At 48.1% G+C, this 25270-nt stretch overlaps 1 protein-coding gene, 3 non-coding genes and 1 pseudogene across 5 annotated transcripts in view; all 5 read left to right on the top strand.

The window, feature by feature from the left end:
- The window catches only part of LOC149365674 (uncharacterized), a 40912-nt gene that overhangs the window by 3017 nt on the left and 12625 nt on the right, over positions 1 to 25270 (top strand). The window contains exon 1 of one of the 2 annotated variants that reach the window (XM_089545184.1): positions 20958 to 21058. The exons of the other annotated variant lie outside the window; for it this stretch is intronic. Coding sequence (XP_089401310.1) covers positions 21010 to 21058 — 49 coding nt within the window. The 5' untranslated portion in view covers positions 20958 to 21009. Of the gene's footprint in view, positions 1 to 20957; positions 21059 to 25270 lie in introns of those variants that run through there. 2 annotated transcript variants of the gene reach the window in all.
- TRNAA-UGC (transfer RNA alanine (anticodon UGC)) lies at positions 4282 to 4353 on the top strand. Its single transcript has one exon. It is a non-coding gene; the product is annotated as a tRNA-Ala (tRNA).
- On the top strand, positions 4599 to 4670 carry TRNAA-UGC (transfer RNA alanine (anticodon UGC)). The gene has a single exon. It is a non-coding gene; the product is annotated as a tRNA-Ala (tRNA).
- TRNAA-UGC (transfer RNA alanine (anticodon UGC)) lies at positions 4763 to 4834 on the top strand. Its single transcript has one exon. It is a non-coding gene; the product is annotated as a tRNA-Ala (tRNA).
- On the top strand, positions 22769 to 24806 carry LOC149365675 (uncharacterized; annotated as a pseudogene).

Below are 25270 nucleotides of genomic sequence, written 5' to 3'. Positions count from 1 at the left end.
CATTCCATACCTGCGCAACGATGGCGCCAAACATTTCGCCCGAGCCAGGATTTGCAAGCGGGTGGGGTGCTGAGCTTAAGGTAAAAGCAGATAAGAATAAACGTTAATAAAAGAAACGGAAAAAGGTTTGGTTTATTGGAGGAGAAGATGGGTAGGGAAGGGAGTAGGGTGAAAGAAACGGATGGAGAGACGATATGCAACACTAAAAAAAACCGGCGCAATATTTTTTTTTTTGCTCTGGCCACGTGCAACACCTTTTAAAAGAATTACATCAGTGCCAGAATGGTTTGGTTTAGGAAGTTTACCGTAGAGCTGTGCACGGGCCGCAAATTTCAGCCCGCGCCCGGCCCGAGCCCTACACTATACTGACGGAGGCCCGGCCCGGCCCTACACTGAAGAAACCTAAGCCCGCCCGGGCCCGGCCCGAGTTGAGCCCCTGCCCGGGCCCGGCCCGACATGCAAAACTGAAATTGAAGTGACGATGAAACAGAAAGAGATAATTTAAGGAAAATCAGTTTATTTCAATGTTTTTAAAATGCTTGGCTCTCATGGTCTAGAGGAAAATTAGTGAGTATATGCAAACACGGCGCATGTAGAGAGTTATCACTCCAAGTTATTATGTAAAAACAACAAATCGTCCATTGATGACGGCTTGAGACAAGTGCGGCGCTCCTGCATAATGAACCCGGCAGCGCTGAAATTTCTCTCGCTGCTTGAACTGGTAGCCGGAATGGCTAACACTTTCTTGGAAAGAAGAGAAAGCTTTGGGTACGTCGCTGCCTTGCTTCTCCAAAACTATGATAGCTTAAACTCTGAGCAAAGGGTCGACTCTGTGGCCAAGTACTCGCTCAGCTCGTCTCTTTCTGCACTCCGATTGCTGGAGCCACGCAGGAGCAATCGCGATCGCGAAGCCCGGCCGGCCCGTCCGAGACAAATATACCGTGGCCCGAGCCCGGCCCGGGCCCGGGTAAGTAGACTTCCGCAAGGTCCGAGCCCGGCCCGCGGGCCGGGCCGGGTGCGGGTTTTCGGGCCGGCCCGAGCCCGTGCACAGCTCTAGTTTACCGTCCCAAAGCGACTAAGGCTATGAGAGACGCCGTAGTGGAGGGCTCCGGAAATTTCGACCACCTGGGGGTTCTTTAACGTGCACTGACATTGCACAGTACACGGGCCTCCAGAATTTCTCCTTCAAAGAGATTCAGCCGCCGCGGCCGGGATCGAACCCGGCCGCGTCTTTCGGGTCCGCAGCCGAGCACCATAACCACTGAGCCGCCGCGGCGGCTCAGTGCCAGAATGTACCGGATAGATTGTTTCCTTTGGAGATGTTGATTCTTCTGGTTGCAAGGTTTTAAATTTATGAATTAGGAATGCCTCTCTGTATTTTTATATTCCTCGCGGATTTGAACCCTGATTGGAGAATGAATAATTTTAGTTCATCGAAGTTGTGGCCTTGTTGATTAAAATGTTCTGACACTGCTTTTTGGACGTTCTTTCCTGTGTCTGCACAACTCGTCGGATACAAATGAAGTCTGGAGTGAAGCTCCGCCCACATTCAGGACTACCGCACAGAATTCCTCCACGACGAAAAAGTAGTCCACTGTTAAAACTTTCCTTGTTAACTAAACAAGAAGCTTATAACAAGAAAAAAATTTTAGGCTCTACAGTTTTGATATCTGGCTTGCTTATTTTAGACACTACAAAGCTGGTTTCGTTTGTTACGATTGGCCAGAGGAGTAATACAGGACGCCGCGGACCGTGGCACAGTGTTAGCAACTGCTACTTTTTTATTTTATTCTGATTTTATTATTTTATTCTTTTTTTTATTTGTATTCTACTATAGGTCTAAGCATGAGTTAATAATCGGAGTGGGTTTCTTATTGTGTACTAGAATCTCTCATAAGTTTGTGTTGCGTCTAAGTGTCACCCCTGGTGCATCGAGAGATATTTTCTGGAGACGATTTTTTTCTAGCTAAAATAGGGTGTTATTTCAACAGTATATTGTTTATGTTAGTAAGTGCGCTAAGTATTTAGTTATAAGTGCAGGGAACCGGTCAGTGTTAATTTTCGGTCTTCTTTTAAGTTCATCGCCTCATTTTAGACTGGTTGCTCGTTGGAAAACACTATTAAGGGAGTTCTGGAGATGATTCCTATCAGGGTGTCTTTTAGCGAGTGGAGGTGCTTCAAATGACGCAATTTATGGACTATAGTATGCGGGCTATACATGTTTAAAAACTGAAGTTTCTCGCGGTGCGGACTACCTGTGGTTGCGTTCTAAACATGAATTAATTTCTTAAGACCGTTTGTTATAAGCGAACAAGCTTAGCGTTGGTATCGGAGTAAAAAAAAAAAACTGGACCCGACTGCAGCTGCGACGTTTTGCTGCGCTAAATCACATAGCGGAATCTGCCCCGATATGCAATCAGGTTCGATATGTAAGCAAATGCTGCTGGAAGTGTTCAGAGTGGCTGCTTTTCAATGCTTGGATTTGTGAGCACCTGCGAAAAAGCTCGATGAATAACAGAGGCGTCGTAGTCCTCCTTGACAAACGGTTGCGATAGGTAGGAAAAGACGATGAGCTTTCCCGACAGCATTCGAGCTCAGTGAAGTAGAACGTGCCCAAGCAGTTAAGCCGAATCAAGAAGGAGAGAAAGGGATATAGAAAGAACACGAGAGAAAGGACCATAAACCGAGTACAGATTATCTCAAAAACTTTTTTTTTTATTTTAGGCCGAAATTTGCCCCTACGGACTACACACTGGGTGTGGACCATATTCTGGAAAATACGGTAGTCGTCGGTACATATCATAACGCGCGTTGCCTGTTCTACTAATATGCCCTGCTTACAGTGTCTTGGATGATGACTAGAAAATTGACGCGTCGCATAGTGGAAGGCAAATTTAATGCTGTAGCGGAATGAAAGTTTTCATGGACTTAAACCCGTGTTCCTATATCGTGAAGATGTCGTCTATGTAACGTAGGTATATTAGAGTTTTGTAGGCCGGTGCAGTGCCCATACTTGTTCACTTGTTCCAAATACCTGAAGGCGACACACGCGGTCTCCTGAGCGAGACTTTCAAACTTTGTTACGTCAGTCCTCGTGGAGCTTTCGTGCGCTCCTGTTTACATTCGTTTGCTCCGCCAAAGTTGCCGCTCAGAGAGCTTGCTGCTCCAAAGCCACCAATCCTTCTTCGTAGAGCCGGCTGCCTGTCAGGGGACGACAGGTGCCCGGTTAGCTAGCTTGGCAGCAGTCACTTCTTAATATTTTTTTGGCTATAGCAGCTGTGTTGTGAATCAACTGGAACACATGCGAGCATAAAGACATTGAAAGGTCCGACATAAGCGCATTTATGTCTAGCTAAACTTAATTAAGCCTGGCAGGGGCATAATCAGGGAGGGTGTTTCGATGTCAGAATAGCCCCGAAACTTTCCGAGCGCTGCATCTTCTTCCGGCCTTTTTTTTTTTTTTTTTCACCTATGCTATTTGCACACCGCATCGATATATTAGTCTGCTGGGACCCCAGAAAACTTGTTGATATTTCAGTCCCTCAACCCAACGTTGTGCCGCCTCCGGCATAATTAAAAAGCAGGAGGTTTATGGTCTCGATCAAGGTTAATACCGAAATAGTGCTGGCTTGAGTCAATACGTTTGTTTCCTTTAATACTTCGCATCATGCGCCCATGGAAACATTTAAAAGACGCGCCTTTGGTATCGAGAGACGAGTGGGTGATCCACGAGGGAGGGGAGGACGATAAGGCGTGGTGATCAGGCAACCGCCCTCGCCCACTCTCCCCCAGAGCTGTCTCGACTGCCTCGCCTTCCTCCTTGCCACCTTGCTTCAACCCCGATGAGTCTAGGCGTGTATGGTATGTGGGCGGGTAATCGCTGCGAATTTAGTAAACTGAGCAGACATGAATCTAGCTGCACCTTGCGAGAGGAAACGAGTTCTGAAAACGATACACGCAGCGGCACGAAAAAATCGAGAAGAAAATGCCTTGCGTTCAAGTTTATACGGGGCACGGAACTTGCAGAAATGTTACTCGAAAAGAAGTGAAGGAAACGAGGCCACGTGTGTAGGCCCGAACTCGTTGCATTGCGCCATTCGGTGTGAGTAAAGTGGCCGCTGATAGTCTGCTATCGCGGCATCGACGCTTCTTCACAGCTGCTCGGTGTTGTCACTAGCCAGTGCGCAAACACATCCGCGCTACAGCTGCGCCGCTTCGACTCACAAGCGTAGAAGCGAAGCGGCTCCCGTCACATGAGCGTAGGCGAGCTCGAGGTACGTCGGGGGTGTAGCTCAGTGGTAGAGCGTTCGCTTTGCATGTGAAAGGCCCCGGGTTCGATCCCCGGCACCTCCATGTGTTTTGTTTTGCACTTTTCTGGTCCGTATTTTCTTTTTCACCGAAAACATCGCACTGTGTGTGACATCAGCAATAAATATGGCGTACATTGGGGGGTGTTGCTCAGTTCGCGTTCCATTTGAAAGAGCCCGGGTTCAATCCCCGGCACCTCCATTTTTTTTTTGCTGCTGCCTGTTCCGCATTTTTTTTCTCAACGAAAACATCACACATTGTGATCTCAGCGATAAGCAAAGCGAACGTCTGGGGGTGTAGCTCAGTGGTAGAGCGTTCGCTTTGCATGTGAAAGGCCCCGGGTTCGATCCCCGGCACCTCCATGTGTTTTTTATTGCACTTTTCTGTTCCGATTTTCTTTTTTCACCGAAAACATCGCACATTGCGATCTCGGCGATAAACAATGCGTTCGTCGGGGGGTGTAGCTCAGTGGTAGAGCGTTCGCATTGCATGTGAAAGGCCCCGGGTTCGATCCCCGGCACCTCCACGTGTTTTTTGGACCTTTTCGTCCTGTTTTTGACCTATATAATGGCTGCGACTGCGTGCGACCTCTCTCGTAAACTTTCATTCCTTTTTCTTTGTCCTTTTCTCTTTCCTGACCTCTTTCTTACTTATTTACTTTCATTTTTTGCGTCTTTTTGGTACATGGGTAACCACTAGTGAATCAGTAATGCACGGGAACAAATGATGAAACAAAATGAAAGAAAGAAAGCTAGTGACAATTATCGCTGGCACTTTTTGTCTCGGGGAGAACAGTAACTGTGGAAGTTCTGTTATTTACTCCGTACCACGCCACAGCCGCAAAGCCAGCACCTATCTTCGATATTTCCGTTTTTGAGGACTCAGCGTATGGCTTGGAATTATGCTAACAAGGAAAAAAAAGATAACCTGGAACATTGTCACTACGTGCGTCCGGCTTTCCCAGAGAGCATCGAAAAATCACAATAATGCTATATTTTGTTTTGGTCAAATGTTATTTAAAAGCTCTTTGTTTTTGTAATGTTATAGATAAACGTTATAATAACTTTCCCTTAAGATTAATGGAACGTATTATTCAACATAAATATAAAACAAATGTTATATTCTCCAAAACGGTGCTACAGCCCTGCACAATTAAGGATGCATTCCTGCCAGTTGCGACAGAACACACAGGAACACACAGCACTTTGCAAGAATGAACAATGACGGCGACACTTGAGCTCCACTATACAGCACAACATGCAACTCGTATTCGCTCACGTACCAACTGATACCATGGAGTTCAGGCTTACACATTACTGTGGGATGTCCCATGATTGACAGTGGCGAATGGGTAATAACCACAGTTTTCTAACAAAATAGTGCGTGTGTTTATGCAATCTATGCCCAGGTAGCACCGAACATTAGAATAGTGTTATAAAAATGTTATGCAAGTTGCAGTAATGTTACAAGTTGCATTGTAACTATTGTAACTTTACATTAGCATTAAAAATTAACATATAACGTTAAGTTTATAGTAAACGTTACTTTCACGTTCTAAACAAACATTGTTTGAATAAAATCTTCTAAATTTTATTACAATGTTAGGGTCGTAACTATAAAACAATATTGGAAAAATATTTCGAGCACTGATTTCCAGACCATTTCTCACTGTTCTTAGAGTAAAGATGTTTTTCAACTAACAGTGCTTTGGTTTGGTTTGGTTTATGGGGTTTAACGTCCCAAAGCGACTAAGGCTATTGGAGACGCCGTAGTGGAGGGCTCCGGAAATTTCGACCGCCTGGGGTTCTTTTACGTGCACTGACATCGCACAGTACACGGGTCTCTAGAATTTCTCCTCCAAAGAAATTCAGCCGCCGCGGCCGGGATCGAACCCGCATCTTCCGGGTCAGCAGCCGAGCACCATAACCACTGAGCCACCGCGGCGGCTAACAGTACTTTGCAACCACATCTCTTAGATGGTACTCGCCATAGACTGCATGAACAGCCCCATTATTTTTTTGCAAAATTTTGGTTATTTCCCATTTACCACTCATGGGGCATCTCGCAGTAGTCAGTATATAAGCTCGATTGCATGATGTCCATTCGGAGGTGAGTGAAAAATTCAGGGGGCACTTTGACTGTCTAAAGTGCCTAGAGGCAAAAGCGTTTTCCGCACCACTTTGACTGCCTCTGTGGCACTGGTGACGTCACCACTCGATGACGCCATACATAATGAATGGCTAATTACTAAATAATGACAAACATTAAATAATGACTAATTAGTGATCAATGACTAAATTCTAATTAACAACTAATTAATGACGTTTCAGCTTCGCCTCTAGGAGTGGAACGCGACAGCGTGTTGTAGCGCTGCCAAGGAGTCCACGGAACGCACCACCCGTTCGGCGCGATGCCTTGCCCTTTGAACGCAACGCTTTTTGAGGAAGGAAGGAAGGAAGGAAAAACTTTATTTTACTCTAGTCCTTTTTCCTGCGGTTTGGGAGCATCTTCAGAGACGTTTTCTCCTTGATTTTACCCCCAGGAGTCTTCTCTGTCATTGTCGTCCGCCTCTAATCAGTGGTCGGTTGCCCTCAGTCCAGGGCTCCGCTGGCCACTGCCGCCCGTTGAGCTCGCTGTACCAGACCTTGTTGGTCTTCGCAGCGGTCGCTGGACAGCAGAGTCTCCCACTGCTCCGCACTCGGGTTTTGTATTTTGGGGACCACGTCTATGTTTTGGCAGGCCCATGTGATGTGATAGAGAGTAGGTTTTCCGTCGCACCAGGGACATTTGTCCGCGTATATGGTAGGGTGCATTTTGTTTAGTATATGTAGGTTTGGGAAAGAGCCTGTTTGTAATTGTCTCCAAGTGACAGCTTCCTCTCTGCTGAGAGATTTGTGCGGTGGGGGATACCGCAATCTTCTGCCTCTGTAGTTTTGTAGTATGGCCGAGTAATCCCTGGGTGCTGGCGCGAGTTCCGCGGGCTCATCGGATGCTCGGAAAGTAATGTATCCTCGAGCTATCCTGTCGGCCTCTTCGTTCCCTGCCACCCCCGTGTGCCCCGGTACCCACACAATTTTGTGTGGGATCTTGTCGCTTTGTTCTTCCTGGTTTTTAATTCTGTCGCTCGCTGCGAGGAGTATACGGAGCGCGTGACGACCTATCCTGCCATTCATGTAATTTCGGCAGGCTGTTTGAGAGTCGGTGAGCATTGTTAGCGACCGCCCGGTTCTATAGCCCTCCGCCACCGCTAGAGCAACGGCTACTTCCTCGGACTCTGCAGCTGTGCAGCCTCGGAGAGACGCGCTGATCATTTCGCGTAAAGACGAATCGACCACCGCCGCCACAGCGATTTTGGTGTCTCCTCCTCTCCAAGACGCGTCTGCATACACGGTCGTGGCTTGAGGAGCGTATGTTCTTTCGATGAAGTCGGCCCTCGCTTCTCTTCTGCCTCGATGGAGGTTGGGATCCATGTTTTTTGGTATTGGCGCTACCTTGAGGGTCTTGCGAAGCTCGTCGGGGATCGTTGCCGTCCTCGTCATTTCTCGCATCTGCTCGCGGTATCCGAGCCTCTGCAGGAGCGCTCTTCCAGTCGTTGTCTGCAACAGCCTGAGTTTTTGCGACTCAAGCTGCGCCTCTCGTAGCTCCTCAAAGGTGTTATGTAATCCCAGGGCCATGAGTTTTTCGGTTGACGTGTTGCGCGGAAGTCGGAGCGCTGTCTTATACGCTTTGCGTAGCAGGGCATCCGCTTGTTGTATTTCGTTTTTGTTGAGGCACTGGTAGGGTAGGCTGTACGTGATTCTACTAACTACAAGGCTTCTGACTAGTTTGAGTGTGTCCTCTTTACGCATGCCATGTCGCCTGTTGGTGATGCGGGTGATCATGCGTGAGACTTGTAGTGTTGTTGCTTTGAGCAGGGTAAAAGTGTGAGTACTGAGCTGGTTGGATTGAACCCACATGCCTAAAATTCTTATTGTTGTCTTTTCGGGTATGGGTGTCCCGTCAAGGTAGACGTTGAGTTTTATGTCCTCGTTGGTTGGGACGGTCCGGTTTTGCTTGCCTCTCCAGACTCTCAGCAGTTCCGATTTCTCGGTCGAGCATGCGAGTCCTCTTTCTGCGAGGTATTGCTCTACACAAGAGGCCGCTTGCTGTAGCCTTTCTTCCTTCTCTCCGAGACAACCCGTGTTTGTCCAGACTGTTATATCGTCAGCATACATTGCATGCCTGATGCCTTCGATGTTCTCTAGTTTTCGAGCTAGGCCTATCATAGCTATGTTGAAAAGTAAGGGGGAGATAACTGACCCTTGGGGTGTTCCCTTATTTGGAGTGCGAATTTTGTCCGATCGAAGGTCTCCTATGCCCCTAAGCAAAACACCTGCGGGGAGCCGCCTTCTGACCCGCTTACACATATCCTACGCAACACATACAGAAGAACGGGTCCGCATTCCTGAAGCCTGGCGCTTTGCACTCCAGGTGCGACCCCTTCCGAAGAACATGACTGCAGACACCCATGATGGTCGCCGTCTCGCGCGGGCGGAGGCTATTTCTCAACAATATGGCCATAAGCCAGGTGTCTTCTATGTGGATGCGGCCGGCCCACACCATGGGGGTTGGTACACGGCGGCCGTCATCCACCAAAACACTACAGTTCAGGGCCTTACTTTCCGTGCCCCAAACATTACATTTGCGGAAGAGATCGCCATTGCACTGGCCGCCGCAGATCCAGAGTCTCGAGTCATTATTACGGACTCCAGGGGCGCCTGCCGCAATATTGAGCAAGGGTATATTCCAGACCGTGCTTTCAAAATTCTCCACGCATGCGAATACACAGGGTTTCCGACCCATCGTACCATCGTGTGGGCTTCGGCTCATGCGGGTCTTGAGGGGAACGAGGTAGCAGACGCTGCCACCCGCGCGCTTACTAACCGGGCGTCGCCTCATCCGCAGCCTGATCCGGAATTCAATTTCAATCCGGCCATCACCTTTAAAGAGATCACCTCTCTTTATCAAAATTTTTATGGTCTCTATCCCCCTCCCTGTAAAGGCCTCACCAGGGTGGAGGAGCGCTGGCTTCTCCGCCTCTATACCAATACTGTACTGTGCCCGGCAGTACTTAAGCACTTCAATTCTTCTTTCTCGGGCGCGTGCCCACACTGTGAGGAGGAGTTTTCGGACACCTACCACATGGTGTGGGCATGCCCTTCCAATCCTGCCTACCCACTCCTCCTCCACCCCACTCGAGAGGACTGGGAAGCTGCCCTGCGCGGCTGCTCCGAACTCCATGCCCAACAGGCATTGGTAGCTAGAGCCCGGGCCGCTGCGGAAGCTACAGGGATCCCGGACTAGGGATCCCTCCTAGTGTTTGTAAGGGGCGGGCCCTTCCGGCTCGCCCCATCGACCTCTCACTGTAAATAGAAATAAAAGTTTTCCTCCTCCTCCTCCTCCACCGTACAGGATGGGAGGAAGTGGGAGTAAAGAAAGAGAAAGAGGGGCCGTAATGAAGGACATGAAAATTGTGTTTGAGGAAAGGAAGTTATGCAGTAACTGTCTCACATATCTCGGTGGACACCCGTCAAAAGCGTGACACCTCTGCTGACAAGCTTCTGCTGCCAACGATGAGGCATTAAAGGCTTTCTCCTTAATACGAGTTGCATATCTTGTGCTGTATAGTGGAACTGAAGTGTCACCCCTGTTGCTGGTTCTTGCAAAGCTTTGTAATTAGGTTGCGTGCCGTGCCGTCACAAGTGGCGGGCCTGCATGCTTGTGCGGGGCTGCTTCACCATTTTCGAGAGTGTTCCATTTATGTTCTATGCATGTTTCATGAATGTTCGGGGAAGGTTATTCTAACACTTATGTGTAACATTACAAAAACGTTAGAAAAAAGGACATTAAGTACATTGAAATAACATTTCAGCGTCACAAGAATGTAACATTATCGTAATGTTTCGGTGCTACCTGGGAGGCGAGTACTGTCTAAGAGATGTGGTTGCAAAGTACTGCTAGTTGGAAAACATTAAGAAGTTCTCGGAAGCTGGTGTGTATCTGTCCTCGCTTCGGCGAGCGCGGCCTGCGCCGCTTATGTTTTTTTTATGTGTTGCATATTGCAATCACTCAGTTCAGCCCTTCGGCGCGGCCGGGCAGCCACCAAACCACGTGACGTGACGTCACCAAACCATGTGAAAAAAAAAGAAAACGAAAAAAAAGAAAACAAAAAAGGACGGCTGAGCATGGTGGCGGTTGCCACCGCCCCGTTTCAAAGGGGGCGCTCCCATCCATCCATCCATCCATCCATCCATCCATCCATCCATCCATCCATCCATCCATCCATCCATCCATCCATCCATCCATCCATCCATCCATCCATCCATCCATCCATCCATCCATCCATCCATCCATCCATCCATCCATCCATCCATCCATCCATCCACCCACCCACCCACCCACCCACCCACCCATCCACCCATCCATCCACCCACCCACCCATCCATCCATCCACCCACCCATCCATCCATCCATCCATCCATCCATCCATCCATCCATCCATCCATCCATCCATCCATCCATCCATCCATCCATCCATCCATCCATCCATCCATCCATCCATCCATCCATCCATCCATCCATCCATCCATCCATCCATCCATCCATCCGTCCATCCATCCATCCATCCGTCCGTCCGTCCGTCCGTCCGTCACGGAGGAAAAGCTGCTGAGAAAATCGAGTGCCGCCAAGCAATACCTCGCGCAAAAAGACCGCGCAATATGCAACGCATTCTTGGCTTAACCAAGCTAAGCCTGGGCATCTTTTTTTTCAGCAGCGTCCGCTCCGGCGGACGCAGTTGTTGCTGCGACGCGCGTCTTTTCTTTCCTTTTTCTCTTTCCTCTTAATGATGTTTTATAGGTGTGACTAATATTATGATGACTTAAAAAGACTATGTTAAAACAATGTTTATTTAGAAGGTGAAACTGATATTTTCTAAACAGCACATAAAGTTATATGTTAATTTTCAACGTCAACGTTAAAAAGCAACATATAACATTACTGCAGCTTACATAATATATTTATAACAGTTCATTTAGAAGGTGAAACTAATATTTTCTACATAGCTCATAAAGTTTTATGTTAATTTTCAACGTTAACGTTACAATGCAACATATAACATTACTGCAGCTTACATAATATATTTAAAGTTATATGTTAATTTTCAACGTTAACGTTAAAAAGCAACATATAACATTACTGCAGCTTACATAATATATTTATAACAGTTTATTTAGAAGGTGAAACTAATATTTTCTACATAGCTCATAAAGGTATGTTAATTTTCAACGTTAACGTTACAATGCAACATATAAAATTACTGCAGCTTACATAATATATTTTATAACATCATGATAATGTTCACTGCTATGTGGGGAGGCCTTATTTTCTTATTACATTAATTAACCTGCATTTATTGGTTGGCCGTGCATTACACCAGTTAGCCAAATATTGGGGTCTAGAAATTGTAGCAACAATTTCAGTGTAACATGCCATGAAATCGAAATTGCATTATTGGCGCGATTGCGGAGCAAACAGGCAAACTAGTTACTTCGAAATAATTGGCTCAGTGGTTAGGGCACTCGGTTACTGAACCGGAGCTCTCGGGTTCGAATCCGGACGCAGCGGAAACGTTTAGACGGAACAAACCAAACCACTGTCTTACAAACCAAACCACTGTCTCAGCCCGCCCATGATTTCCCTACTTACCTAATTTTGAACTTTTACTCAGTGTAACCCATGACCAACACCAGTCTAGCTATGCCTATCATGCTAAGAATACTGGCTTTTTCCAGTCAAAACTGAATTTCGAGAACCGAATTTGAGCGAAGAGAGAGCGAAAGTGTAGTGGCGGAACTCTTTTAAACACACCATCTCAACATCCTTGCTAACCATGGTGGCTGCCATCGAACACCTTAACATGGAGGAAGAAAAAAACTTTTTTTCCTCCATGCACCTTAAGCATACCGTCTAGCCTGTTACCATTACCGAAGCACCAGGAAACCGTCCATCTCCCATGCGCACGCGCTGACTGGTCTCGATGCGTCAGGCTTGCGCGCAACTGACTAGGGAGCCTACATGTTGCGCGCCTCCGTCTTTTTAGGGTGGTGTCACCTTTTGACCTGGCTCGTGCCGCCGCCCGCCGTTGACCAGTGTTGCCAGCAGACGTTGCCGCGCCATATTGGTCCCCAGTCGTCATGCCGTCGCCGTGCGCATAAGGCTGTCGTCTTGCTGCTGCTGAGTGTCTGTGATTTTCGCTCTCGACGAGAAGGAAGTATTTAATGGCACCATGCTAGCACTGTGAGCACGTTCAGAGTTGTGTGAGCACCGAAAATGCCCGGGTGTTGCGTTCCGCAATGCACGAACCACTGCAGGAAGGGCACAAGAATGTATCGTTTTCCGGCTAGCCCTAACCGAAGAAAGCGCTGGCTTGTGCAAGTGAAAAGGGACCGCTGGGAGCCCACTGCTGCTTCTCGTGTTTGCGCTGTGAGTATTGTACCTCGCTTCACCATGTATTTGCGCGCGTGCTTATTGCTATATTCTACATTTTTGAAGGGCTCTATACTTGTGTTTTTGTGAGCGGGGACGGCCGTCGCAGGCAGCTGTCAGCTGATAGCTGCCTGCGACGGCCGCCCGTAGCCGAGCGTGCGCGCAAGTGGAGGCTAGGCGTTCCGTTACCCCGAATTAAGAAGGTACGAAACGTAAATGTTCATAATTAAGCCTGGTTGTAGAACATGTTCTAACTTGGCAGTCGCATTTCAATCTTGGAATGCCCCGCAGTTCAGTTTTACGCATCGTTCAGCTACGTTCGGCAATCGGCTGTGTACGCAGTGTGCTGCATATTTATTGTATCTGCGAAGAAAATAAATCGCTGAGTTGTTCGTACTGCAATTCTGCATGGCTGTAGAATTTATGATTGATCCTTTTTTTTACAGTGTTATTAAAAGTAATTGACCGGCCTGAGTGCAAAAGATAAAAACCGAAGTCATGCACTGCGAAACTTGTCAAACGTAGCTCAAACAAGCATGGCCGTAAAAGCCGATTGTGGTGATTTAATGATAAGGTCGCGTATGGTGTTTTAGGCACGAACAACCAAGTGATTTGGATGAAATATTTTTCGTTCAACCAGCACATAATTATGCACTCTCGTGTATTTCATGGTAATGTAGGGCGCGATTTCTTTCACATACTGTGAAAACAAACTTGATATGTTTATGGTAATTCGTAATTTCGACGCGCGTATAAAATATTAGAATGGTTCAAGATACGCTTTCTGTCGGTCATTTGGTGCATCACTGGGAAATATAGACCGCATGACCTAAATGTTTAATTGCAAAAAATAGCAGGTAATAAATTTTCCATTGTGGCCCTCATTACATGAGGTTTCCAGCAACTGAAACAACTTATTGTGTTTTCAAATAAGTTTGTTAAAACTGTTTTTTTATTCAAGGCACATTTTGAAGACGCAAGTTTTTCGAAGACGCAATGCACATTTTGAAGACGCAAGATGACAGTAATCATTTGGCTGACCTCCTTGATCCAAGCCTGAAGAAGCTGGCAGAAGGCCCCAGCCAGTAGTAGTAGTAGTAGTAGTAAAAGACTTTTAATCAACCATAATTTACAGGCCGAGCATTTCGACCGCCTGGGCGACCAGAAGCCGCTGTTCTTCTTCCCCTTCAGCGCCAAGCCAGTCGAGCCAGGTGGTGATGGATAGAGAGGGTGGGGGGAAGGAACCCGACTGCTGAGCAGCCGGGCAATAGAATAGGCAATGGGCCAGGTCCGCATAGATACAGGGGCAGTTGGGACAGGAAGGGTCCGATCGATAGCGATAGAGGAAGAGGCGGGACGGGGTGATAACTGCATTCATCTGAATGTGCCGAAGAAGGCGAGACTCCGGCACCGTGAGTGATGGATGAGGGGGAGGGTAAAGGCGTTTGTCGAGGCGGAGCTCAAGGTAGACCTCTTTTATGGTGCGGCGAAGGGTGAATCTCCCACCGTCCTCCGAGGGCTTGGGCCAGGGGATCAACGGTGCCCGGAAAAGTGTGTCGCGGGCGAGCTGATGGGCCAGCTCATTGCCGTCAATCCCTGAATGCCCAGGGACCCAGCGGAGGAAAACGATGGAAGGCTGCAGTGCGGAGACCGCTCGTTCGACCTCCTGTTGGAGAGAAGGGGTCAGGGTGCGTTTCTGTATGTGGTGTATAGCGGCTTGTGAGTCCGAATAGACTGTGTACTCTTGGAGAGAGGGAAGGAGGGAAAATGACTGGAGGGCATGCGCAATGGCGAGGACCTCGAGGGACAATGCGTCTGGAGGGTGTAGATACGGCCCGCTGGTGTGGGTTTCAGGAGCAGGGAGGTGTGGATGGTACAGGGCGTAGCCGCAGGAACCTCGAGGAGCCACGAAGGAGGCATCCGTGTAAGCTACACCCTGGGTATCAAAGAGAGGGGAATGGTGCTGTGCGGCCGCATGACGACGTCCGGCGTGCAGGACGGGGGACATGTTGGTCGGGAGGGGAAGGATACGAAGATTGGGGGCGGGGGTGGGAATAGGAGAGGTAAACGGGGAGATTGGAATGGGCGAGATACCCGCTTGAGTCAATAACCACTGACCCTGACGGGTAAGGGAAAGCCGGGCAAGCTGCGAGTCACGATGGAGACTGAGAAGAGAACGAAGAGGATGGAAGAGGCCTGTGGCAAAGAGCTTAGTGGTAGAGGTAGTGATAGGAAGGTTGAGAGCTGCCTTGTAGAGGCCCACAAGAGCAGTCTCGAGAGCGTTAAGTTGAGTCTGAGTGAAGGAAGCGTAGGGTGCAAAGTACAAGACCTTGTTGAGGGCCAGCGCGTGGGCAACTCGGCACGCGTGAGCCTCGTGGAGACCTGAGTTCGTGGAGTCTGAAGAGTTGGAGAACCTGTTTGTGATCGGTCTGACGACTGCGGAGTGCGACATCATAGCTTATGTGGGTGGTTTTCTTCTCAAGTCCATTTTGAATTCTATAGACAGCTGCAAGAGCTTTTTACTGTTCATCACAGCTTGCAAAAGGTACCCAAAACCAAGAAACGCTGGCATGCTTTCATTCAAATCATGCCTTTTGTTAACTTGGTTTATAGCTGTCATAGCTAAGTGCACGTTGCTAACGACGTATTTGTTCTGTACATTATTTTACCATGTCATGTAATTTTCAGCGTTTTGTTTGAGGTAATTAATTTCCTTATGTCTGTTGGTTTCTCCAATATTTCTGTTCGTGTATGTGTCCATGCTCAAAGTACTACTTATGCAGGTATTATCGCATTGATTGCTTTCCCACTGTGATCAGTGTAGCAAACTGTATTCTTCTCCAGCTGATTTGTCATAAAATGGTTATGTCTGCTTTGCTGGCACCAGCATTGTGCACCTGTGTAAAATGGTTATTTCTGCTTTGCTCGCATCAGCATTGTGCGCTTGTGCAGCCCATTTTGGCTTTTTGGCTTCTAGCCGCTGTATTTTCAGGTTGTTTTTTCAGTACATGCATTGAAAAAGTCGAAAATGATCAATGTTGCTTTTATATGCCTTACCCTGTTGGGCAAAGTGCTGTTTGAAATCTGATACTACTGTTCATAATTCGGACATATGTTTATATGCTTGTTGGATTTCCCATGTACCCCTGTGATTCGTCGAGCAGGTTGTTGCATGTCAGGCAAGCATTGCAATAAAGTAACCTGTTGTGAATTGTGTGTGTCTTCCCCACTAAAATATATATAAATAAAAGGGCGCTTGAGGCTATGCCGACTTGGCAGTTGAGTCATAAATGCGCTATTGTGTGTCGCAACAGCACCTTCTATAATATTTCTCAATAAATGCATGGCTACGCATTAAATCGATACATTGGGCACGTTCAGTTCGCCAGTTTCTGTACGATGCTTCACGAAATTGACTCGGAGGGTAGTGTAATTGTGGCCTAGTTTACGTGCAGCATTTTTCTTATTTTGAGAATGGTAATGCTCCGGCAATGTGTAAGCATTGTTTGCGAGGTACCCTAGCAAAATCTCTCCTTAACGCCTTGTATCTGCACAAAAATGCGCAATTGGCGACGTTACACATTTTATCGTTATAATAGCGTAAACGTAGAATACTGGTAGTTTTACAATTTGTTCGGAACAATTTACATATACATAAAGTAAGGAAACCTGAAAATGAACTAACGAAATCATTGTCTATTTAATCCAGCGCCTTCACGCGATTAACAACAAAAAAGAAAGAGTCGTTTTCTGGATTAAAAATGACATCGAAGAAAGCCGAGATAAAAGCCAGACGCGTTACTTCAATGCCACCAAGGAAACGTAATTCCGGCAAAACGAAGCGGCGTAACAGTACTTCCACCTTGATAGCTAATGCTCAGATGTTTTCCTTTCTGTTGCACGATTTCACCTGGGAAAAGTTAATTACGCGTTAGCAACATTCTGAATATGAGAAACGATCGATGACAACGAATTTGCGAAACGCGTACTCGCGCGCTTCTACGAATAGCCTTTACCAAAGACGTGAATGCCGCAGTAAACGATCGATCCTGCAATCTCGATCGTGTTCAGCAGGAGGACGCTCTTGAAAAGCTGCTTTGTCGATATTCCTCAAGCAAGCAGGGCGCTTCTCAAAGCAGGTAGGGCATGCGCTGGGGAACAAGATGGCGGCCCGTCAAGTTTGGCAGCCGCCGTTAGGCAACCTTGGGCCCAGCTGTCACCACCCTAAAAGACGGACATGTAGGCTCTCTACAACTGACGAGTACCTGGCGCCATCTGGCGCCCTTAAAGCGATCTACGCATGCGCACTAACGGGGCGCACGTTCCAGCTAATCCGGTACCGGGACACAGTACACGGTATGCTAAAGGCGTCTGTTACGGTGCCCACTATTCGGCACTCTTCCCACAGTTGCGTCTGGGGGGATTGCTTATGTGAAAAAGCAGGATTTGGTACAAAAACAAAAACGCTTCCGAGCGCATCAGGTGACCGTTAATGAAAATGAATGAAATGAAAATTGGCTTTTGTGGAAAGGAAATGGCGTTTTAATTATCTCACCCCTCGGTGGATACCAGAACCGCGTCGTAAGGGTAGATGGTTGGTTGGTTTATGGGGTTTTACGTCCCAAAGCGAGTCAGGCTATGAGAGACGCCGTAGTGGAGGGCTCCGGAAATTTCGACCACCTGGGGTTGTTTAACGTGCACTGACATCGCACAGTACACGGGCGTCTAGAATTTCTCCTCCAAAGAAATTCAAAAAGGTGGAAGTGAAAGAGATAGCGTAGTGGAGGGCTCCGGAATAGTTTAGACCACTTACATCGTACAGCACACGGGCCCCCTTTTGCGTTTCGCCTCCATCGAAACGCGGATGCTGCGGCCGTTAGAAATGCCTCCTCATTTCTGGTCTCGCGAAACGCTGTACTCATTGATCATGCTGGGCGCACCTCGCACACTCGCACCGTTTTTGAGCAACACCTGCGGGAAGTGTGGCTGCATGCGGCGTTCTTCGGATCCTCTTCGTCGCTTTTTTTTTTTCATTTTGCAGTGCTTTCGAATTACTGCGTTGTTGCGGCGAGCGATATTGCTCGCTTACGTAGGGGCCAGTATCCCTCACCGTAACCAAAGCGCAGGCATTAGCAGCAAACGATGGTTGCAGCGCTTGCTACTGCCGTTTCCACTGCGATGGCTAACTTGCACAAAAGGGCAGGAGCTGCTAAAGCAGCACTAAGCGCGCGGCTGTCGCAGAGTCCGCATCCTTTTGTATATCGATTCCCTTTCTTCTTCTGGCTATAATGCATTGAGTCTTTCTTCTGCGGTCGTTAAAGAGGCTATACAGGCTCGCTGAGACGAGCATCTATACGAGACATATGGCGTTGAATACAACTTCGACAATACAAGCTGCGCAGTATATGAAGTAGGAAACATAAGCTGCTTGTACTGCACACCGCAGACGATAGCACAGGTGCAGCGTCACTGCTTCAATAAGCGTTGAAATCTCTTCAAAGAGAATATTTTCTTGCTTACGAGCACCCTACAACCTTTTCGGTTGTGTGGTTTTATGGGATTTAATGTTTCAAAGCGACTCGGGCAGTAGTGGCGGGCTACGGATATTTCGATCACCTGGGGATTCTTCAACGTGCACTGACATCGCACAGCACACGGGCCTCTAACATTTCGCCTCCATGGAAATGCGACCGCCGCGGCCGGCATCGAACCCGCGTCTTTGGTGTCAGCAGCCGAGTTCCATAACCACAGAGCCATCGCGGCGGCTCTATGATCATTTTAAAAAACATTGTAAAAGTGGCGCTTCTATGGTCAGTAATGGTACCGGCTAAAATCACGTGATCTGAAGACAATTGTGGTGGCTCGATTATTACGCCCCGTACATTGCACGTGTAGTAACGGCCGGCTATCAGAAAGACGAGGGATATGGCTGTGTCGTATATCTCTCTTTTCCTCCTACTGTTTGGACGTACAAAACTGCCTGCAGTATTAAGAAATAATAATAAAAAAGATTTGTTAAGTTATTAGCGATCAGTTAAATTCTTGATGTTGGAGCTATTTTAACATTACCAATCGAGAAAATAGCGCAGTGACAAGAGGAACATCGCGAATGTATATCTCTTAGAGTGACTTCAGAAGATGTAGCTGTAATCAGAACATGTTTACATGCATCGAACCAAATGCAGGAAAAACGGCAAGCCCAGGATTGGAATAGCTCCGTTCGAAATTATTGAACGGGTGGACGGACATTCATATGCATTGCGGATTGTATTCTAAAAGTGCTCACTTATGTCCAAATGCCCGCGGAGTAAAGAGGGACCTTCTATTGCCCCCCCCCCCCCCCCAAAAAAAAAAAAAAAAGAAACTGTAGACACCGACACCGCCTCATTAAAAGATAGGACGGAACTATAATGTGCCAGCAGCCGGCAAAATAGCCCGCAGGGAACTTTGCAGGCAGGTTGACCCTATTGGCTTATTCCCGTGAATCCCGTCACATCTCGTCACACAGCCAATGAAACGACACTGCAAGCATTGTTTTCCCAGCCGTTTTGCCTGCAAAATACCCTGCACAAAAAGCTGCCGGCATCCGACAATCAAACCTAAAGCAAAGAGTCTCAGAATAGTATATCTAAAGGCGACACATTCCCAGGGGAAACAAATATTGAGTTTTCCTTTCTTCTTCTATTTATGAAAACAAAAACAAATAAAGAATCCTCGAGAGGGAGGGTATACGCACGTCACGTGACTATAGCGAGCCAATAAGACGACATTGCCGGCATTCTGATTTTCGGGCGACACTGTCAAAATATGGCCGCTTCCTAAAAAGTACAAAAATGCAGCCGCCTGTTTTTGCTTTTAGATGCTTAAACATACACCTTAACTATGCATTAAACAAGCTTCGTCAGTGTAATGGAAGGATGGGTTCAGGGTCGCTGTGCGTGCTCGTTGGTCAGGCGAGGGTTCTACTCGACACTCACCTGTAGGTTCATGACGACGAATCCGATGGGAAGGCGGGCGGTGCGGGAGACTTGGCTGCGCCCGTGGCCCTTAGCAGTGCAGGTCCGCTGCGGTACGGGTTCCGGCGGTCCGTTTTCGGTGCTACATAGAGTTGACCGAGCCCTGAGTAACGATCAGACACTGTGCACCTTGGACGCAGTCCTTGCTGTTTCTTAAGAGACATCCTCACTTGTTCTCTTCTACTTCCTCCTCCTCTTCTTGCGTGCAGTACTCTCTCATTAGGATGTTTAGACTATATTCACCTTTGCGCGGCACAATTACTGATGCAATGAAAAAAGAACTTTCGTCCGAGGCGACATATTAGGAAAGAGGGCCAGCTGACGTCACACAGCCGTCACGTTCGCATGTGGGGCTTCAACATATCGACACGGCTTGCTCTCGCCCTGTTTGTGTGCCGAACGTATTGTAAACAGAACAAATTTTGAGGTTTAACGTCTCGAAAGCGACACATGGGCTATGAGGAACACCGCATGGTGGAGGGCTCCAGATTAATTTAGGCCACATGGGAATCCTGCGATTCTTTAACGTGCGCGGACATCGCACAACAGACGGGTGCTTTTGCATTTCGCCGCCCTCGAAACACGGCCGCCGCTGCTGGGATTCGATCCCGCGACCTTGGAATCAGTAGCCGAACGACAAAGCCACTTTGCCACCGCGGTGAGCTTGAACGCACTGTAATCATTAAATGAAACGCGAACAAGATTCGAACAATAGCACTGAAACCGGAACAGCAAAACGAGGTGACTTTAGATGACTGAGGGAGGTTGAATAGTAAAACGCACTCGGATTTCACGTCGATGGCGCGAAACCCACTGCGTAGAAGTGTTAATGGACACCGCTTGTAGCTCCTCTCCACCAGCCAATACTTTTGCGTCCTTGTGTTCGCTATTCATTTGACGCTGATGCTGCATGGAGGACGTCCAGCGATGCGGTCGCTAGAGCACATTACGAGGCGATCTCACGCGTGAAAAGCTCTTCTAGCTCCAGCCCCGTAAGCTGTAAGCCGCATAGAGACGCCTGACTAGCAAAGAAAGAGAAAATAGGAGTCGCGGTATTCACCGAAATTCGCACTCGGCGGCGTTCCTGCCAGCGCCGATATACGAAGCACAGGTTCAGCTCACTTGAGGGAGGGGTGCCGATGAGGAGATCACGTCGTCCATGAAGCTGGTTAGAGGTGCCCTGCATCGACCTTATCAAGAAACGCTCCGTGAGCGGCGCCATATTGATCGCTAGACTATTGTGTACACGTCAATAAGACCTGCTTTGTGCACCTGACGGCGAGCAAAGAACGAGTGGTCGCGCGAGCTCACTGCACGAGTACGCAACAGTTCGAGCGCATACTTCTTGCCGCGTGCAACGCTAACTCGTGCGCCGATGAACAACAACAACAACAACAACAACTGTCTCATATACCTCGGTGGTGCCATTCATGGCACTTGAAATCATTCCGCCAGCCGCGCTGCCAGCGTCATGGACCTTTTTGTGTTCATGGGGGTTTAACGTCCTGAAGCGACTAAGGCTATGAGGGACGCCGTAGTGAAGGGCTCCGGAAATTTCGACCAACTCGTGTTCTGTAACGTGCACTGACATGGCCAGTACACGGGCCTCTTGAATTTCGCCTCCATCGAAATTGGACCGCCGCGGCCGAGATCGAACCAAAGCCTCCTTGATCGAACCCCGCGTCTTTCGGGTCAGCAGCCTAGTGCCATAACCACTGAGTCACCGCGGCGGCTCATGGACCTTTTAGGTATGAACGTTTGAGTGTGGTGGGGTCGTACGGGGACCCATGGGTCCTAGTAGGCCGGCGGATTCCTCTGCGAAATGGTGGTGATGTTTTCTCTCTCTCTCTTTCTACCGCTCAAAGCGTGGCGACGTTAGAGCGCAGCTCTTTGGCGCCCGTTTCTGCGTTTCGCGGCGTCGCCGTCGCCGTTGTCCGTTGTAACCAGCAGTGGAGACCTTACTCGCGCTTTAAGCTGCGGAACCAATGGAGCAGGAGGAGGAGGAAAACTTTTATTAGCTTGGAAAGAAATGAAAGGCGCATAACTGTCCTCTCGGAACAGCGGGCGGCAGTGACAGATGTGCGCTGCATGCATTGACAACGTTGGGCCATTTTACAGAAATGAAGTGCACATAACTGGCTCTCTGGGTCAATGGACGCCTGAATCGCGCTTACGTACGTGGGGTGATGAGAGAGAGATGTGGGCTGCAGGCATTGACAACGTTGTGCCAGAAACGCGGTATTGAAGCCATGGGCCGTCGGCGTTCATTGTGTTCATTGGCGATGGCAACGTTTTACACTCCGATCATTTTAAGGAAAGGAAGCGCGCGTAACTGGCTCCCTGGGTCAGTGGAAGCCTCACTCGTGCATATAGGTACTACGTGGGGTGACGAGTGAGAGTGGGCTGGATGCGTTATCGCTGACAACGGTGAGCGAACTCTCGCGACCAACCATTAACTGCCACCCAGCTGCCAGGGTGGCAGGGTGGGTGAGGACTTGAATGTACATATAAAGACAAATTTTTTACCACTTATGCGGGAGAACATCCCGTTCCTCTCGCTTGTAACGCCCCCCACGGCTATGACAACCTCGCGAAATACTTGCATAGACTTAATATTTGAGTACAAGGCCTTGGTGCAGCAAGTCGAACATATATGTCTATTGCTCCGACCACAAAGCTTCCTTCATGACAAGAACTGTTAGTGGAGTGTTTCTTGAAGGAAAATGTGTTAAAAATAACAAGTTGTCTGTAATTGTACAAACATGTCTTGCTCGAATTCTTTGCCTCAATCTATCCAAAAGCTGAAACAGCTGATGAGCTGCGCTCAAATTTCACATTAGGAAGTAACGTAACCGTCGGCATTTTTTTTCTCTTTCTCTTAACTGCTCTAAGCGTGTTGGTTGACGGAACGGTGGGAGATGGAAGCAAGAGTATGCATCTGCCGATTGGCGCTCCGCAAGCGAAGGTTTTAATGGTTGCAGCAGTGAAACGACGCATCAAAATGTGAGCATAACTTCTGGTAACTCTCTGGAGTTAGAGTTACTGTATAAGTACCTAAAGTTGCTCGTTTACTTTTCCCTAGCCGCTCACGCACCTATTGGCCAAACGTTCACATGGTTAAAAAGCATGCATCAATTGCTGGGAAGCCAACTCCTTTGCATCGTTTACCACCGTTCATACACTTACTCTTGTCGTGCTTTGAGACATTTATTTTTGTCCCAGAACACATGTTCACCTTATGCGTTTTTTTTTTATCAATAACAGGCAATTTTATCACAACTGTTCGCTAACTGTTAAAAAGAAAACCGTGGCCTCCGCGATCAAGCACGTCGTTGTTCAACGCCGCGCTTGTTCGCGGAGGCCACGAAGGACACGTTTGTGATTCGTGGCGTTTACAACAGATGGCGCCACCCATCTGTTGCTCAACGGCGCGCTTGTTTGCGAAGGTCATGAAGAAAACCGTGGCCTCCGCGATCGAAGACCGCTACCGGAGCAGATCGCGGCGGCCACGAAAAAAACGTTTGTGTTTTGTGGCGTTTATAACAGATGACGCTACACATTCGCTACACAAGCTACACATTTGGAGCGCGACTTTGTAGGACCATAGCCTCCTTTAAAGGAGGCTATGGTAGGACTTGTTTCGGTTTGCGGCCAGTGGCGGGAGCTTACGAAGCGATTCCTTAGCGCCAGCTGTCTGCAACGGCGCGTCTGGGAAAGCGTATGAATTCAGCTCGCCTGACTCGAAATGGCCGCTTTGAGAAGTTTTTTCGTCCTTGCTCGTCGCTTCTTTGTCACCGTTTGGTACGATTTGCACCCCGCTGCACCGCTGCAGCAGTTTGATTAGTTCTATCGTTCCCTTCGGTGTACGGCCAGTGCGGAACCTTTTCCCGTCGTTGTATCACGCTTCGCGCTCTTCGCTTCAAGCGATTAGCTCTTCATTTCTAGATGAGCTTGCGGCATGTGAAGAAACTTTGCTCTGTGGCACACTGCGACAGTGTGGACTGTACCGTCGGTGTCTTACTACACCGCTTCCCGCTGGACTTTCACAGGTGAGCTATTGCCATTGTCGTGTGCTCTAGACATGCTCTAAACGGGCTTTTCGCGCCTGTTTCGTAGCTGTAACCGTTTCATGCGTATTTGGCTTCATGTTATCGGGGATATTTAAGTAAACCGCAGGGCACGCACTTGCAGTCCTGAGGTGTGCGAAAGAGGACCACCATTTGTCTTATTTATAGTTGGTTTCGTGCAGCCGACTGTCACCAACGTGAACTTGATACCGGGCTCGCAGGAGCAACCACGTGCCTTTTGCTGACTGCAAGGCATTTTAAAACCACCTGTGCTGCCTAACAGCTCTGAGCATGGCATTAATGGGTTTTCCGCCACCGTGAAGCCAATTTGAGCATCCCCTCGCAACTGACAGTAGTATCGGAACTCAACCACGTGTATGTACGCCGGCTTGATGGTGCCTTAACTGAATTCGGTCAGCAGTACTTATCGCCGTTCTACATATACATGACCATCCATATACTTTTAAACTCATTTCGCTGCTTCGCTCTCGTCACTCATTCAGCATAGCAAAGCAGCTAGCTGCGTGGTATATCAGAGCGAGCGTAACCGCACTCTGAGGCGCGGAGGCTTGGCGCGACCATTTAGTGCCATAGTTAAGATATAATGTACTGCATTTAGGTGAAAGGAATCATGGCATATTGACACTTGGATTATATGGTATTCATTTCGGTGCAGTTGTATAACGTGCCCGCTGCATCATGTCCAGGTGCAAAATGTGGGTGCAGTTCTGCCGCAACCTCAGCCTGGAGAAGACGCCGTGCCAGCTGCGAGACTTGAGGGTTTGTTCCAAGCACTTCGAACCATCTGCGTATCTGCGGCCAGGATGGCTGCGTCACGATCGATGCTGTGCCTACTCTAGGAAGGACTGGCGGTATTGAATGTCCTTGAATTTCACTGTAGACTGTATTTCATGTATGCTTTAGTTTTATTAGAATTGATTCAAATTACTCCTGTTGGCGACAACAAACAGGTCGCGAGGTTGTCCGCAGGGCCCATGTATCGTGTAATGTTCTAGCGTTGAGCAGGTTTGTTGATGCTAACACTTGTTTTTAATATTGTCATGCAGGTATAAACATAGCTGCTATATTCTCCAGTGCTCTATGCCCCAGGTGTAAACATAGCTGCTGTATTCTTTCAGTTCAAGAAATGAAATGTGAAGAGTAGTGTCAGTGCTCTATGCCCCATGTGTATCTTGGTGCGCCTATTTGATGTCATTTTTGCCTCAGTTTAAGCTGTCATACAATCTTTTCTGTACATATAAATTTTCCAACTGGCAACATTTGTAGCATTTCAGGGATTTTTCCTGTCTTCACTGCAACCATTGACATGATTAGCCAGCTTAAACAGTGCTA

This window comes from Amblyomma mixtum, chromosome 1 (genome assembly GCF_055824585.1).
Source record: "Amblyomma mixtum isolate Tamu chromosome 1, ASM5582458v1, whole genome shotgun sequence".
NCBI classification, from domain to species: domain Eukaryota; kingdom Metazoa; phylum Arthropoda; class Arachnida; order Ixodida; family Ixodidae; genus Amblyomma; species Amblyomma mixtum.
This window is presented reverse-complemented; position numbering and strand designations above follow the sequence as displayed.